Source organism: Acomys russatus, chromosome 9, assembly GCF_903995435.1.
Source record: "Acomys russatus chromosome 9, mAcoRus1.1, whole genome shotgun sequence".
NCBI lineage: Eukaryota > Metazoa > Chordata > Mammalia > Rodentia > Muridae > Acomys > Acomys russatus.
The window spans coordinates 8,062,866-8,080,594 of NC_067145.1; the positions used below are offsets into that span (position 1 = coordinate 8,062,866).

General features: G+C 48.6%; 1 protein-coding gene across 1 annotated transcript in view; it reads right to left on the reverse strand.

The window, feature by feature from the left end:
* Window positions 1-17,729, reverse strand: part of Pdzd2 (PDZ domain containing 2) — a 258,752-nt gene that overhangs the window by 10,327 nt on the left and 230,696 nt on the right. Inside the window, exons 18-21 of the mRNA XM_051150986.1 lie at window positions 16,589-17,373; window positions 13,151-13,295; window positions 1,546-5,503; window positions 395-512 (exon numbers count right to left, since the gene is read on the reverse strand). Coding sequence (XP_051006943.1) covers window positions 395-512; window positions 1,546-5,503; window positions 13,151-13,295; window positions 16,589-17,373 — 5,006 coding nt within the window. The remainder of the gene's footprint in view (window positions 1-394; window positions 513-1,545; window positions 5,504-13,150; window positions 13,296-16,588; window positions 17,374-17,729) is intronic.

Genomic DNA, 17,729 nt, shown 5'->3' on the forward strand with positions numbered 1-17,729 from the left:
TGTGCTCTCATCTGTTACTGTTCACTGTGGCATATGGTTCATCTAAATTTTCTCTCTTTGTCCTGTAGACTCCCAAATACATTTCAGGCCACAAGTAGGGCTGTAACAATGTGAGCCTTTCACCAGCAGGTGGCTCCCCTTACTAGTTTACATGGGCGCTGACAGGGCCGGAGGTTCAGCGTCACTCACATTTCCTCTGTAAACTCCATTTGTAGGGTAGAAAGGCTGGTGACCAGTGGCTGCAGGGGACTTCTTAAAGCAGCAGGGACACCAATCTAACATTTCCTATCGCAGCAACATCAACCCAGTGGCAGGATGTAAGGTAACGGACTAAGCCTGGCACGAGCCCCCTCTCTGCATCACACCATATCTGGGTTTTATGCTTTCCACTCACCTCAGACTGTGCCTTCGCTTCCTGAATGAGAGTGAGAATGCTGGATTCGGACCCCACGGATGATAAAACGGCCTGTAATCTCTGCTGCTCTCCCAATGAGGCAAGGAGCTGATCCAAACTAAGTGAAAAACAAAACCAAACAAAAAAAAAAAAAAAAAAATTAAAAAGTTGGAAGAAAAGTAAATACAAAAGCAACCTCTCTATTTCCTGAGGATACATCTGAAAGGTCTTCTGATCTACCTGCCTCCTGTTGGGCATGGCTTCCGCCCAGAGTTAACTACAGAACTCTGCAAGGCCAGCTCGAATATCCTTCACTGACACGGTAGGGAGTGAGCCTGGGGGAGCTCTCTAGGATAGTAAGGGACTAGTGCAGGAGTTTAGCAGACAACAACTTCTTCTTCTTTTTTAATTGTATCTTTTTAAAAATTTATTCAGATTACATCTCAATTGTTATGCCTTCACTTGTATCCTCCTGTTCCTCCCTCCCTCCCTCCCTCCCTCCCTCTTTCACCCTATTCCCCTCCCCTAGGTCTGTGACAGAAGGGGACATCCTCCCCCACCATATGGTCATAGGCTATCTATCAAGTCTCATCCTGGTAGCCTGTTTATCCTTTCTCTGAGTGCCACCAGGCCTCCCTACCGAGGGGAAGTGGTCAAATACGGGGCATCAGAGTTCATGTCAGAGTCAGCAGACAACTTCTAACACGGTGAGAAATGGGAGGCCCCCCCAGTGCAACATTTTAAAACATTCAGAGTTCCCCACTTAGCGCCAGCTGCTGTGGTAGCCCCAGAGTCTCTCTAAGGCACAGCCTGCTCTCCCCCACCCCACTCACTTGCTACTCCTCAGAGCCGCTGCACATTGGCGGGGCGTAGGTGACTTCCGGGACTGATACTGAAATGCAATTTGGTATCTAGACTGGGTCCAGGAATACAAGAGGACACTAGTGGAATTGATTCCGTAAAATAAGAAGTCTGTGGCATTGTGCAGCTGGTGTATCCTTATTTCTCACTCACGGACTAGGGCTGCGTAAGATACGTGGTTCAGGAAGAGCTGGTGCGAGGTAGCACAGGGTCTCCCCTCATGACCTAGGCAAACACCTAAAAGTGTCCCCAGTGGCCTGCTTAGGTAAGAGGCGGAGGTAGATACTTACTTCACTGACCAGCTCTTTCCAGAAGGCAAGGCCTGCACAAGTTCACCCCGTTCCCTGGCTCCCGTGGGCACTGCAGGCTCACCACTGGCTGGAGGGCTGTTTCCTCTCAGGTAGACTCTGGTCCCACCATTCATAGGACCTGTCTGGGAGGCTGCTCCCTTGACGATGCCTCCTCCGTGGCCTCTAGCTGGGGAGCCAGCTGGAGAGGTAGCCGGGGAGCCGCCTTTGGATCTTTTGGGGACGATCTCCAACTGGGTTCTGAAGAGGGCAGTGCCTGGGCTGGCAGAGTCATCTTCCCCGCCACACAGTTTGTCCAGGTCTGGCATGCTCAAGGCTCTCAGCTCCTGGAGCTTGGATCGGGACACGGGGGACAGCTGGGTGTGGCGCACCGAGGACTTATTCCTCTTGATGGGTGAGGCCGGGGTCACTGATGAGGTGGGCATTCCCACAGGGACAAGTGATGTCTTTGGGTCTGAACTGGGGCCCTTGTCACCAGTCTCTGGTGGGCTCTGCCTGGAGACAGCCAGCGTCATGCTGGATGGGGACTTGGTCATCTGCGGGAGAAGGCTGCTGGCCTCACTCTGGCTTTCACTGCAGGAACTCAAGCTGCGTCGCAGTGACCGCGCTGTCACGTCACCGGGGCTCCCTGAAGTGATGCCGCCGGATGACCGTCTGCTAACGGGAGGCTTGGAGCTCACGGATAAGAACTGGGATGTGGTAGACTTGGCTGCTGGCCGGTCAGAATTGGCCAGGTTCTCAAAAGACTTAATCCTCTGTTTCACAGAGAAAAAGGAGGTAGATTCATGGGGCCAATTCTGCTCATAGTGGTACTGTTTCCTGGTGACTTTGACTTTGTCCGGGATGAGGCAGCTAGTCTCGGGGCTTGCACCGGCATCCCCTCCGTCCACTGGCGGCTGGTTCTTTGACGTTTCCAACAGAGGCCTCACACTATACACACTCTGTTCATTAGTCACGCCTTTGGCTGCCTTTGCCTCAGAGAGACTGCCACTCATTACAGGGACCTGAGGGGAGCGACTTGGGCTGTGCGGGGCAGGACCTTCTCGTCCGAAGTGGCTTGAGAACTGGGCTGGCATGGAGTAAGTTCTGGTGGCTGGCCTTGGTGTGAAGTAAGGGTTCTCCTCTCCTCCTGGGCCTATGGGTATGCCATTCTTAGGCACCCTTGAGGAGGCTGGCATCTGGCCTGATACACCCTGGGAGGAATCTGGTGTTTTGGCAGGCAGCTGCGGGGAGGTGGCAGCCAGTCTGGCCGCACTGAAGGACCAGCGCATTTCTGGCTCCACCTGGGAGGCGTGAGAGTAAGGAGAGGATGGATGCTTTGGGGACAAGTCCACTGACTGCCAGAGTCTGAGGCCACTCTCCTCCTGACAGTTGCTCTGGGTCGAGAACCCTCCCTGTCTGTCACTGTCAGGTGGCTTGTCACCACATACATTCTTTGGCATTCTTTCAGAAGAAATCTCAACTATTTTCAGCTGGTTTATCCTTCCTAGGGGACTGCTAGCGGTTTTATCGCTTCCTTTCTCACTGGTCCCCCTGGGCTGGGTTGCTTCTGACACCACCAAGTCCACTGGGCTGGGTATGAACTGCTTGCTCTGTCTGACCCCCGCCAAGGCCATACTGCTCCTTGATGCAGAAGGACTCACTGACCCCGAGTCAGCATGGGGCACCTTGCCCTCTGGTCCACACCTTGGGGACCTGGAGGTGGTTGGACAACTTGTGTGAGATTCCGAGTAGACAGCCATGTGGAACCTTCTGTTTGCACCTTGCTCGGGGAGAGGCTCGGGGGAGGTCAGGGGTGACGTGAACGTTCTGATGCTTGTATCTGATGCTGAGGTCCTCAGCGACCCAGAGGTAGCCAGGGGTGGCTTGCTTTCGGGCATGCATTCAGGAGTGTTGTTAGGCTCTTGTTGGTCAGCTATGTGGACCTGGTGTGATGCTGCCTTAGCAAGCATTTTATGAGAGGCCTGGGGTGAAGTCAAGGTCTTCCTGTGGTCAGTCCCACTGGCCTTAACAGAACTGGCCACAGGGGCCTCAGGACTAGCTTTGCTTCTGCTGCCTAGTCTCCTCAGCTTAGGGCCACACTTGGTTTTCTGACCGTTACTTAGTGTCTCCACTGGACTTTGGGGGGGCAGGTCTTTATTTTCTTGACTCTTCTGCAGTGGAGAAGGACTTTTAGGCACAGCCACTCCCTTTCTGTGGCTGCTGCTTACCGTGTGGCCTTTGGAGCTGGGAATTGTGGCTAGCATCGAGGACTGTTCCTTCTCAGATTTGCTCTGAGAATATGTGCCTTGGCTGTTTTTATTTATTTCTTTAAACCAGGACAGGATGGGCCTCCTGGAGACCGTTTTTGGTTTCTGTAGCAGGTCATCCAGGTTGTGACCCTTGGCAATATGTAGGTTTGCCAAAACAGTCTCTCCATTCTTAGGGCCTTTGGCACCTAGGGCATACACACTGTGCATGACACTAGCGGCAGCGGCTTCTTCGTTTAGGGTTCCCTCGTCCAGCAGGTTACGTCCCGAGCCATTTACCATACTCGGGTTCCTAAGCGTGAATGGCGGGCTGTGACGATGCCTGGTCACTTCAGAAGGCCGCCTATCTCCCACGACTGAGCTCATGTTGGTGACGGCCGTGATTTCTTCTGTGCACGAGGGCCTGCGGTTCTGTAAAGCATTTATGCCCGTCTCATGCTCCTGAGAGTTTTTATTCAGGAAGGAAAGTGGCTGGGGGGAGCCCGGGGTGGAAGTGTGTGAGGCTCCTGGCAAGAGGCAGGCTCCTCCACAGGAGTCCCCCACTGGCTCACCCAGAGCACTGGGCTGTACTGGGAAAACTGGGCAGACTGCAACCTGAGCAGGCAGCGGGTCAGTCGCCGGGGTCTCAGGGAAAGCACCTGTGGCACAGATTTCTACTTGCTCCTCCTCAGACTCACTAGTGCCCTCCTTATGGGAGGACTCGTGAGAATGAGGAGGTGACCAGCTGTTCCTGGACACTGCCTGCTGGGCTTCAGTAAGAGACTCGGGGTCTGAGGGTGAATCGTCAGCATCGCCGTACATGGATGACAGTGACGGCTCTGTACTGTCACCTGGGCCCGATCGGGAGAGGTGGTCTTCATGGAGGTTGCTAAAATTTCTAGAGTAGTTGTTCAGAAAGTTTTTGTTCACAGCAAAATGTTTATCAGGATGGATGGAATCCAAAACAGAAGGCTGGGAGGCCCACTGAGCGGGGAAGGGTAGGCCTGTGCTCCCAGTCTTCCCTGGGGAGGGTATCTGGTCACTCCTGACTGACTGTGAGTGATTGGAACTGCCACCCCCAGCTCCACGTGGTGGGTGGCCCTCAAAAATGCCCTGGTGAGCCCTGCAGTCTGTTTTCTGAGGAGACTGAGACCTTGCCTCAGAGGCCTCCCTGATGAAGGTGTCGATGTCTGTCACAGGGCTCTCTTTGCTCCCTGACAGGGTCTTGTCAGTAGCCACTGGCAGTGAGGGGCTGGCACATGACGTCTTTCCAGACAGAGAAGCGAGATCTTCAAGTGGAACATTGTCCTTCAAGCTTTTAGGTATACAGAATTCTGTTGTTTCCAGGGCCTTGCTGGGACCTGAGGGGCCTCGACTCCTTTCCTGGGACACAAGGGAGACATGAAGGATGGGGGTAGCAGGCGTTGTTCCTATGCTCACGGGGACAGCTGCTTTCCTGGTGCTGGGAGAGCAGGCCCCAGGTGGAGGCCGAGTCCTGCTAAAGTCAGGAGGAGTTGAGGCCTTCTCCCTGGGAGACACACTTTGCTGGCTGGCTGGTTTCATTTTAGGTATGCTCTGGGACTCAGGGTCCGCGGTTCGGGGAGACACAGGCTGGCCGAGTTCCTCTGTGCCTGTGGAAGTCTCGCTGGACTCAGGATGAGGTTGCTTGTTCTTCCGTGGGGGAGGGAGATGCTCTGAGGAGCCATCCCATCCTGCATAGGGTGGTAAGGGAAATATAAGAGGACGTGTAAGCAAACAGACGCCCTCTAGAGGTGGAAAGAAAGTATAAACAATCTTAATATTGTTTCTCAGACATGCCAGAGCCTACATAAAGACGTTGTCTTTCTGGTTTTGTCTCTCAAATTGCAGAGTGCTCACATTTAACCACCACCACCCTGTTTTACTTGCCTTAAAATAACCTAGACAAACAGTAAGGATGAGCATTCAGACTTGCCTGGTTCCCTCTTTGCTTTGAGACAGGAGATGCTAGAAATCCACGGTTTGGATTTCTTTACCTGGGAGACTCTGCGGGCGGCAGTTCTGAGAAAATGGGCACTGCTGGTCTTATTCCTCAGCTTTGGTCTAGACTGGGCAGACGCCTCGTGTCTTGTCTCATTCTAGCATCTATCTAGCTGATCATGAGTGACTCAGACTGTACCAACCTCTGAACTCGAGGCTTACCTTTTCTATTTGATTTTGGGTTTTTTTGTTTGTTTTTGTTTTTCGGTTTTTTTCAAGTCAGGGTTTCTCTGTGTAGCCTTGGCTGTCCTGGACTCACTCTGTAGACCAGGCTGGCCTCGAACTTACAGAGATCCACCTGCCTCTGCCTCCCGAGTGCTGGGATTAAAGGCATGCGCCACCACTGCCCGGCAGAGGCTTACTTTTTCTATTTGATTTTTGAGACAGTCTCTCTGTATAGCCCGGGTTGACCTCTCCCAACTCAGCCTCCATGACAGGCCTGAGCGTGCACACTTGGCCAACAAGGCTGATATTATGTTGTTGTTGTTTGTTTTTGAGCACAAGAGATGGAGCTAATGGGAGTGACAGAATGCCCTAGGTGGTGTCTGCATGACACATGCTCTAGCTCGACACGGCTTGAAGATCAGAAAAGCTAGTTATTCCAGGAAACCTCAACAGTGGAGGGCACTTGAGAGGGGCTCCTGAGGGACAGTTTGGTCCACGTGCTGAGGAGAACAACAGGTCAAAAGCAGAGAGGCACACAGAACACAAAGCTCTAAGGTGCAGGGCTGGGGCTCACATCACTCAGGGCAGGTCCTGAGAGCTGCTCTGTCCAGGAGGGGTCTCCCCGGAAAGCCTTGCAGTGTGCACTCTCTTGAGCTAATCTCACTTTGACATGTGGGGAAACAGGCTCAGAGACCCACAAAAAGTCTTGGCTTAGGAAGCGTTACCTTAATTGTTATGTCCCTCTCACATCTCTCCTGTAAACCCATCAATTGGGTTTTGTGTTCGTTTCTGAAACAAAGTCGACTTTGGGGCTGCACCACTGTGCCCAGTTTATAAGGTGCTGGTTATCAAACCCACGCCTTTGTGCTTGCCAAGCAAACACTCTACCAACCAATTTGGGTACATTCTGAATGGTAGGATTTTAATTTACAACTTTGTTTTCTTTTCCATTTTTTGCTGGTGCTGAGCATTTGAACCTAGGACCTTGCAGGTGACAAATAAGCACTCTAACACTGAGTTATATCCTCAGCTCTCTCTTTTCATTAAGATCGGTTCACTATGTAGCCTCAGCTAGTCTGGAACTCACAACATAGACCAGGCTGACCTCAAACTAAGAGAGATCCATCTCCATCTATTCTCATCTCCTGAACACTGGGATTAAACTTTTATAGTTTATTAACACCGATCCAGCCCAATTTCTCTTTAAAAACACTTTTTAAAACTACATCTGTTTAGCTAGGCAGTGGTGGAGCATGCCTTTAATCCCAGGAATCATGAGGCAGAGGCAGATGGATTTCTGAGTTCGAGGCCAGCCTGGTCTACAGAGTGAGTTCCAGAACAGTCAGAGCTACACAGAGAAACCCTGTCTCAAAAAAAACAAACAAAAACTATATCTATTTGTTACGTATGTATGTGTATACCACCTTCTACATGTAGAGATCCAAGGAACAACTTCTAGAGTTGACTCTCTCCTTCTACTATGTTAAGTAGGGGGGGGGATTGAACTCGGGAAGTCAAGGTTGGTGGCAAGCACCTTAGCTACCTTATCTGTACTTGTGAAGTCTCAAGTTCAACATCCTTACCTTTGGTGATACCAAATACAGGGGAGAATGACAGTGTGACAAGAGGAAGGGACTCAAAGGTTATTTTGAAAAGAACATTTATTGTGGGATGTGTTTATTTGTGTGTGTGTGTATGTGTGTGTGTGTGTGTGTGTAGGTCAGAGGACAACCTGTACGAGTGTGCTCTCTTCTTTTACCATGTGTGTTCAGAGATCTAACCCACCGAGTCACATCTCTGGCTACCAAAGGCTTTTTAAATTTCAAAGTCACTTACTAAACATTCTCTGACAGGCAAATTTTGTGCAATCTTTGCTAGAGAGCTGAATTACTGCAAAGTGTCTATCTTCACATCTTTATTTGTTATTAATTAATTTTTTAAGACATGGTCTCGAGTATCCCAGACTAACCTTGAACTCACTATATATCAAGGGACAACTTTGTGATGACCAGCGAGCCGAGCCATCTCATGTGATACTTTGATACTGGGTTTCAGTAAGTTGCTCAGGGCAAGCCTTGAACTTGCCATCCTCTGACCTCAGTCTCCCAACTGGTTGGGACTATATGCTTGTGTCACTAGGCTTGGCTTTTAATTTCATCTTTCCCTCCTCCTGTTGTCTCTTTATGAGTGATTACAAACTAGTTACTAGGACTCAGCACTGTGCTGAGAGTGTTTCCAGGAATGGAGTGTCAGCACCATGTCAGGAGACTTTTCACGCGGTTAGTTTTCCTCCCAGTCCTGGGAGGTGGGGCCTGTGCACTGAGAGAAGGAGGAAGGGAGTCACTGAGTGGTTAGGCAACCTGTGCAAGCCAGGATTTGCTCCACAGCCCGTTCTTTACGACCCCGGAACCATGTGGCCTCCGTGTAGTATGTGCGTGCCAACAACAAGGGAAGTTCATCAAGACGCCCATGGGGGTGGCACGTAATTACCTCGGCCTGCTGTGGAAGACCAGATGCTGCTGGGAACACCTGCTGATCCAGGTGTTGTTCTCTGTTCAACTACTGAACTCTCAAGCTCAGCTTCTTGCGTCTGCTGACACTAAATGCAGCGGAGAGTGGCGGCAGTGTGACAAGAGGAAGGGATGAAAAGACCATTTAGTGTGTGTGTGCGCGTGCACGTGTGTGTACTTCTGTGTGCACTCGTGAGCATGTTTAGGTCAGAGGACAACTTGTAGGAGTGTGTATGTGTTCTCTCCCTTCAGCATGTGTGTTCAGGGACCTAACCCACTGAGCCACGACGTCTCTGGCTGCCAGAGGCCATTTAACAGTTTCAGATTCGCTTACTAAACATTCTCTGGCAGGCAAATTTTTCTGCCGTGTTTTTGTCAGTGATCGGAGTTACTGTAAAGTGTGTATCTTAAAGGTTTGTTTGTTCATTTACTTACTTAGTATTTGAGGCTGGTTCTCATGTATCCTAGGCTAACCTGGACCTCAGTGTCTACCAGAGGGTGACCTTGAGTGAGTTCCTGATCCTCTCACAGGATCAAGTGCTCTCAAGTGCTCAGCTTACAAGTGAAGCCACCACAACCAATTCATGTGTTGCTAGGGATCCCAGAATGCATCTTCACACAACCCAGAGAAGCACCCCTCCCCCAACACACACACCCCAGGCCCTGCAGAGGGCTTTATCCGAGGGAGATGAAGTTATCCAGAGGCAGCTCTGTACTGCCTTTCAAAATAATGCTTCGTTTGGAACTCCCACCAAATGTTTTCTAGTGGGAACACCCCTAAGGTAGAAGGCACAATTAGCATCACTGCACGTGATGGCGGGGTGTGTTCGGCTACTGGGACGTGGGTACAGCTTCCTCCTACAGCAGGCTGCATCTCAGCTGAGTCACCAGGGCTTAGCGTGACCTGCCACACCTGTCCTGTTGCCACACTAGCTGCTTGAGTGTTGTTTTCTGTGGGCATCTGAGGTCAAGAAGTATGTTAGGTGCCATAGGAGAAAAGAAATGGCTGTTGTACACACAACAGGACCAAATTACACAAAGAAAAATAACAATGGAGATTTCCTCTGGGGGCTCTGGCGACTTTAAAACGTCCTTCTCTGTTGGATCAAAAAACTTTCTAATTTTTATAATAAAGACCCCTCCATTATTACAGAGCTATTAACAAACAGTGTCTACACTCCCCATACCTTCCCGGGGCTCTTCTAGCAGATCTAAAGAGTCCTTGGACTTTCTTCCCTGCTCCTGTTTTTGTTGTTGTTTGTTTGTTTGTTTTGTTTTGTTGGTTTTTCAAGACAGGTTTTCTCTGTGTTGCCCTGCCTGTCCTGGACTCACTTTGTAGACCAGGCTGACCTTGAACTCACAGCTATCCACCTGCCTCTGCCTCCCAAATGCTGGGATTAAAGGTATACGCCACCATACCCGGTTACCTGCTCCTGGTTTTAAGAGTGGCCAATTAGGGCTGGAGAGATAGCTCAGAGGTTAAGAGCACTGGCTGCTCTTCCAAAGGTCCCAAGTTCAATACCCAGCAACCACATGGTAGCTCACAACCATCTATAATGAGATCTGGTGCCCTCTTCTAGTGTGCAAGTGTATATATACATAATATATATGTAATAAATAAACAAAATACATACATATTTATACATACTATAAATACCATAAATATAATAAATAAATAAATCTTCAAAAGAGAAAAAAGTGGCCAACTAAAATCAGTCATAGCTTCCTGGGATGTAGGTCAACTCTTAATGGTGGCGTAGCTATAGTCAGGTGGCCATGTCCCTGCATACAAAGACAAATCAATTTTTATTCTTTTTTGAAAACCATCTCAGAAAAATTCTGTGTGCCTGTACATATCTTGACGAATGCCTATGATATGCTAGGCATATATTTATACACATATATACACATATATACACACACATATATGTATATATATCTGTACATATACATAGATATATATATGAATGGCAGTGTCTATACCCCCACACCTTCCCAGGTTCTTCTAGCAGCTCTAAGGAGTCCTTGGAGGCTCATACACATAGTGCACACTGTTTTACTAGACACTGCTTTGAACAGTATACCCTGAGAAACCTCACAGAGCCTCAGAACCAAGCCTATGAGGCAGCACTGAGGATCCGAGTGACTTGCCTGGAGTCCCTGTCTTCGTATGATGTTTGCGTGTTTCCTGCCTTGTATCATTTTTAGACATTTTCTAAGAAGCAGGATTTTTTCAAAAAATCAGTATTTATTATGTGTGTGTGTGGGGGGGGGGAGGGCACTTGGTAGCATGGCACATACGTGGAGGTAAGAGGACAAGCTGGGAGCCAGGGCTTTCCTTGTACCATATGGGTCTCAGAGACTGAACCCAAGTCTTCAGGCTCAGCAGCAAGCATCTTTACCTGCAGAGACATCTCACGATCCCAAAAGCAGACTTTGTTTAAGGTAAAGAAAGGTTCTTTTATTAATTATGTGTTTGGGGATCTTTCCCTTCCAAAAAAAAAATTAGATTTTGAAGACTATCTTTCCTGTATATCAGAAAGCAGTTAAGCTAGTCATGGTAAAATTAAAAAAAAAAAAAAAAAGAAGAGCCATGCCAAACAGCCAAGGTCTCTCTTGCCCTTTTAACTGAGAAATAAATGGAAATACCACAAAAAGACAGAAGCACTAAAAATTGTAGGTAATTTATCATGTGGGTCAAACACTTGAGGCATACCTCCAAAGCCCTAGAGGGCGCCAGAGCATCATCACTCCAATTCTCTCAGGCTGCTTGCATATAAGAACTCAGTGATACCCAGCACAGTATGTTTTAAGGTTATTTATATATGTGCACTGTTACATATTAAACACCATCAGTTCCTGGCACATTTGTCTATTGGTTTCGCTCTTCTCTATGGCTTATTACTGGTGGGAAGTCCAGAGAGGACAGACAAACACCTGCATTGCACTGGAATCTGACATGGAACAGGTAGAAAAGCATTGGGGGGGGGGGGGGGGAGGGAGGGGGTGGCAGACACAGAAGAGGGGTCTTGTCTTTGGTCCAAAGAGTCTGCCTGTGTAAACACTTCCTCAGGACTAGGAAAATTAGCCTGCCCAGACTAAATCCCCGACTGGATGGATTTGCATCGTTTCAAATAAGGAAGAGATTGGTTCTGGTGATAAAAGAAGGTAATCTTTTGCTGCCCATCAATTCTGAGGGCAGTGTGGGTTCCAGGAGAATGGCCGGAGAACTCTGTGCTGCAGAACATGCACTCTTAGGCAGTACGAAGGTGACATCGTGAATGGCCTCCACATAACGCCAGCTTCCTCACCCGGAACCCCGCTTGGTTAACACGCTTCACAGTGAAATCGAATTGGTGACGTCAGTTGTTCTTTAACGTTCCATTCACCAGTGGCTGATTACGAATCGAAGTTGAAAGACGGAGCAGAGCGCACGGTGAACAGACCCACCCCTGACTGGGGAACAGGGAGCTGCGGAGCGCTTCAGCGGCCTGCGTGGTTTCTGTGGTAGCCAGCAACGTGTAGGGGGAAGACAGGCGTGGTGGGGTGCCCGTGATTCAAGCACCCAGGACTGACTGACTGAGGCGGAGTTCACAAGTTCTAGGCCAGTGTAGGCTAGAAAGTGAGAGTTTGTCTCCAAAAATAAAAGCCTGTGGTGAATATTCTAAAGTTCCGAATTTTAAATTTGCAGGCCATCCCTGAGCTGGCGAAGAGGCTCATGGGTAAGGGCACCTGCGGTCAGCCTTCAGACCTGAGTTCAATCCCCAGGAGAGAACTGAATACAGCAAATTGCCTTGTGACCCTGACATGTAGGCACGCCCACACAGACACGCACGCATGCATCACGGACACACATCATAAATAAATACAATAAATAAATAAAATGTAATAATTTGAGGGGACTGCCTTGACAAGTAAACTGTCTCATTGCTATTGTCACAGACCACCAACACCAGTGGCCTATCAGGCTATTACAGCAATTACTAGCCACTAAGTAAAGTTTCTCTTTCCACTTTAAAGAAACAAAGTCACTTAATTCAGTTTGACTTAAAAAAAAAATCTCAAGCTGGCTGGTGATCCCAGCACTGGGGGAGGCAGAGGCAGGCGGATCTCTGTGAGTTCTAGGTCAGCCTGGTCTACAAAGTGATTCCAGGATAGCCAAAGCTACACAGAGAAACCCTGCCTTGAAAAAACCATAAATAAATAAATAAATATTAAAAAGAAAAACCCTCAAGCTCTAAGTGGCAATGATTTCTACTTCCATGCCACCAGTCTTTCTCTCATCAGGCTTACATAGTTTCTCCCACATTATTATTAATTTTTTACTTTTCCCTGTGGAGGTTTTTACTGCCGCTTCTCGGTGCACTTGATTTCATACAAGCAGACTATGAAGGTTCCAAGGAGGAAAAAGCCCGTTTCTTATGTTTCATCTGCATCACAAAGTAAAGATCAAACATGGATGCACTTAATGTAGAATGCCTGTGGGGGGCTGGGGCAGTGCTGGGGCCTCAGCGGGGTGGGCGGGGGCAGGACAGCGATTTCATGATGCCGTCTCCTAGATACTACTTTCCTCTTTTCCCTCCACAAAGCTGTCTTTTTGTAATACTTTTCTTAGGACGTGTGTTTTCCTGTCTCTCAATGGAACCAACAAGAACACAGTCTTACCAGTTTCAGGGTGTGGCCCACAGTCTGCTGCGGCTCCCTGCAGGTTCTCGGTGGGGGGTCCAGGGTTTGGGTGGCATGGGGTACTGGCTGGTCCACAGTTGGTGGGGACAGAGCTGTCCCCTGGGGTGGGATTTTCCCAAGGTTCCTGGCACAATGAGAAGCAGAAACCATGTTAATAGCTTTTCAGGGTTTCTGCATCCTAAGCATCATCAGCAGAGGGGAATCAGGTTGAGAGCTGGCAGATCCTGGGCTTGGGGACCGCATCCCTAAGCCTCAGACTGCTCAGCTTTCAAGTGGGGATTAAAAAGACTTGCCAAATTTCAAAGGTTTTAAGGAAAAGATGATTAAATGAGAAGAGCTACAAAAATAGAAGGTCTATACAGGTGGGAGGTGCCTTCTAACGTTTTGGAAGCGTAGCCAAGACTGTAAAACCAATTCCTAAGTTTGATAGCGAGGGAGACAGCAAGTTGGGAGAAATGAAACCGGTGTGTGATATTCCAGGATCTCCCTAAGGCCAAGTGGCAATGATTTTATCTTCCTTTCTACTATGGAATTCTCAGCACAAAAAAAAAAAAAAAAAAAAAAAAATTAAAACTCACTCAAAATTCCAACTGTATTTATTTGAAATTAATCCACTGAGTTGGTGTGTTATAAAGTGGCCCAAAGGTGGCAGCAGAAGGGGGGGGGGGATAATGTATCCTTCATGACTTTTGTTAAAACTCATTCTGTGAATCATCAGTCACTGAGTGGAGTATAGTGCCAACTCAGTATGTTTCTGTTTTTTGGTAAGCAGGGAAGAGTGGAGTGGGAAGCACCCCTGGATTTTTGTATTTTAAAATCATTTTCTGTTATATAAGAATTTTACCTTAATACAGAGTTTAGTAACTAGGATTGGGGGTGGGGGGTGGGGTGGGGGGAGGAAGCTCAAGAAGAGTGCTTGCTGTGCACACGTGACAGCCAAGTTCAGACCCCAGCACCATGCAGAAATAAATGTGTGGCATTCATGCCTGGAGCCCCAGCGCGATGAGACGGGTCACCAGTGCTCATCAGATGCCAGCTTAGCTGAAAACCATCACGCTTCAGTTTAGTGAGAGGGCCTGTGTCAAGGCAGACACCGACAATGACAGAGACCTGATGCCATCCTCTGACCTAGGCTAGTGTCCGTAGGAGTGCACAGCTGTGTGCGCTACCCACAAACATACACACAGAAACACATGCAAGCACGCACGCACGCACCACCACCAATAACAACAATACACACCACGTCACAAACACTTTTTAAAAGGGCTGAATAGAAACAATAGAAAACACTAAAAGAGAAGTTTGGTTTTCAGCTTCTCATATCTGAGGGCGTCTTATTGTGAGCAAGAAATTCTTTCTTTTGTCATAAAGTCAAATTTTAGAACTAAAATGTTTATGAGGAAAACATTTTAAATGAAAGTGTTACTCAAAAGCCCCCTGCCACTTTCGAATATTTAATTAATTAATTTTGGTTTTTCAAGGCAGGAGTTTTCTGTGTAGCCCTGGTCGTCCTGGAATTCACTCTGTAGTCCAGGCTGGCCTTGAACTCAAGTTCTGCCTGCCTCTGCCTCCTGGGTGCTGGGATTAAAGGTGTGCACCACCATTGCCCTGACCCCCTCCCCCCATTTTAAAAGGTTTTATTTATGTGTATGAGTATTTGCTTGAATACCTGTGCACCTCATGGCCGCAGAAGCTAGAAGCGGGCACTGGATCCCCCAGGACTGAAGTTACAGAGGTTGTGAGCTGCCATGTGGGTGCTGAGAACTGAACCCGGGTCTTCTGGAAGAGCACCCAGGGCTCTTAATGACTGAGCCATCTCTCTATCCGCTCAAAAGGTCTTACTGCAAATATTGTAAAACTACTAAATCTCGGGCTGGGATGATAAAAGCACTTGCCTCCCAGGCTGATTACCTCAGTTTGATCCCTGAAAGCAACAGGGTGAGAGGAGAGAACCGACTCCTTCAAGCTGGCCTCTCACTGTTAAAACTTGCAGCACTGTACATGTGTGAATGAGAGAGACAGACAGAGACAGAGAAAGACAGACAAAGAGAGGGAGAGAGAGCGAAAGAGAGCATGAGCGAGCCCAAGAGAGACAGAATATGGACACGCTAAATACAATGAAAAATATACTCATCCCCCATGTATATCTGCGTAGGTGCTGACAAGGGATCTCGTCTGTAGCCCTGTCGGATCAGGACTGCTAACATGACAGATATGTTACAACACCACGTATGACAAGAACTATTTTTAGTACATATGAGTAATTATGATAAAAAATCCTGACCTGGCCTTCTACAGTTGGCCGAACCCAGGGCTGTGTGTGAGCGTACATGCTGGGCCAGCGCTCCCTCTCCTGCCCTGGCATTATTTTCTAAAAGGAAACGACACACCCACTGACTGCACATAGTATAAAACATGAGCATCTTGAAGACAAATTTTTGAGAAAATATGAATGCGTAAGGTTAAAAAAGAAAAGACTTCTAGTCCATATAGATGTTATGAATCTATTTTCACATTAAATCACAATAAACTAGCTTCATTAGTACGGCCTTAAAAATCACCTCAGATTTTGTGCTCAGGGACTGGATTAATTTCTTTTCCCCCTATTTGCTAAAATAGAGATGTACTGAAAAAAAGTAAGTGAATGATTAGATAATAACTGACAAACAAACAATTAGTAGTATCAGTTAACTTGCATTCGCTGGGGGTGTACTCTAAGTTTTGAGCGGACACAGCCCTGCTATTTTGTGTGACGGTATTTTAGTTGCTATTTTCTTTTATTGAGACAAGGGTCTTGTTATGTAGCCTGAGCTAGCCTCAAACTCATCAACCCTCCTGCCTCCACTTCCCGAGTGCTGGGATTACAGGCATGCGCTGCCACACCTGAAGGTCTATGTAGCTCTAAGCACACACGATTCCTGTAGAGACCTTGAAAGAATCAAGGATCCCTCATAAGCTCATTAGCTGGACGGAAGGGCGGTTAGCATCTGCTGGCCACACCCTTCAGCCAACTGAGGCAGAGAGCGAACCCCGGGCCTCACAGTCCAGAGAATCAAGGCTCAGGAAGGTTCAATGACTTGCCCAGGTCCTCACTCAGCTTGTGCTAACTAGTGAGCGAACTGGCCCAGGTCCCAGGCTTTAGTTGCCCCACTCCACAATGCTTTCCCATCATCATCATCATTATCATCATCATCATCACTGGCCCTGTGTCCTGCCTGCTGAGGGGGCGAGGACATCCTAAAGGCTGAGTGATCTCATGACTAACAGCCACCTGCCACCACATTAGATGACTGTTGAAAGCTAATCCTCCGGTCACCACCTTCCATCCAGGTTAGTTACCCTGCGCCTTACACAGCATTCTGTCGCCACTCCACAGTAGTCAAACTTAACAGAAGAGTAAAGAAGGCAGTCCGTTACCTTCTCTGCAGTTCCAGTTGGCTGATGGCCAGTGACAGCCTCTTTCGTGGAATGGGCTTGGATGGTCAAGTCCTGACCACAGGGTCCACTGGCTGTTCCACTTGGGGCCTCAACATCAGACCTCTTGTAGTGTGGGCTGATCCTGGCCACAGGCCTGTGCCTGGACACCAGAGTTTCATTCTTCTGTGGCTGGGAGGTGGGGTTTTCCGGGCTCCTTGGCCTCTGGCTCTCTGTAGGGACTCTGTATTCCAGCTTTGGTGAACTTTTTGACCCTGACATCTCCTTTCTGCCAGAGCCTCCAGGCCCACTCTTGGAGGTTTCCACAGAGCCTGGCAGGCTGGCTGCCTTGGGAGGGGTCCCCACCATTCCATTTCGGCTACTGTGCTCTAAGTCCAGTGAGCTGCCAAGGAGAGGCACGGAGCAGGCCTTGCTGACCAGAGGTTTGGGGGGCCGCTCCTCCTGCTTGCTCACATCAATACTTTTGGAAGAGGTTGTCAAGGCAGGCCTAGTGTCATCCTCTACCAGAGGCCTGCTGGGACCTGGGAGAACTTCCGGCAGTGAGACACAGTCGCCCTCTCCATCAAAGTCTTCTTCATCGCTGGCATCGTTGCTGTCATAGCAGCGCACCCTCCTCTGGCGGAGAAGGGGGTTCCTGAGGACCTGTGGGCTTCCGGGGAGACTGGCTTGCCTGGTGACTGTCACCTGCTTGTGTAAGAGCCCAGAGGTCCTCTGGCTTCCAAATGTCACAAGGCTGTTGGCCCTGGCTTTTCCCGACTCCTTGTGAGCTGCAATGTAGAAATATAAGAATCAGACAAAATCTGGCCTGACTTTATAATCTTGAAACCCCAGGGTTTGCTCTTCCAATCATACCCTCTTGATCAAGAGTAAAATCTGCCTCGTCCAGCCACTTAAAACAACCAATCCTGCCAGTGGTACATAAGCGCTTCTGAATTCACACATGACTCGCACAGCCTCTGGCCCCTGGATGTCCACGTAAACATTACAGCTTCTTGTGGTCCAAACAGCCTATTGCTTCTCCTTTGCTCTGCCCTACCCCCTTTATTTATCCATGTCCACACCATGTCCTTGTGTGTGTTGGAGGGTAAGAAATATGTGTGTCTGGGTGTAAATGTGGGAGGGC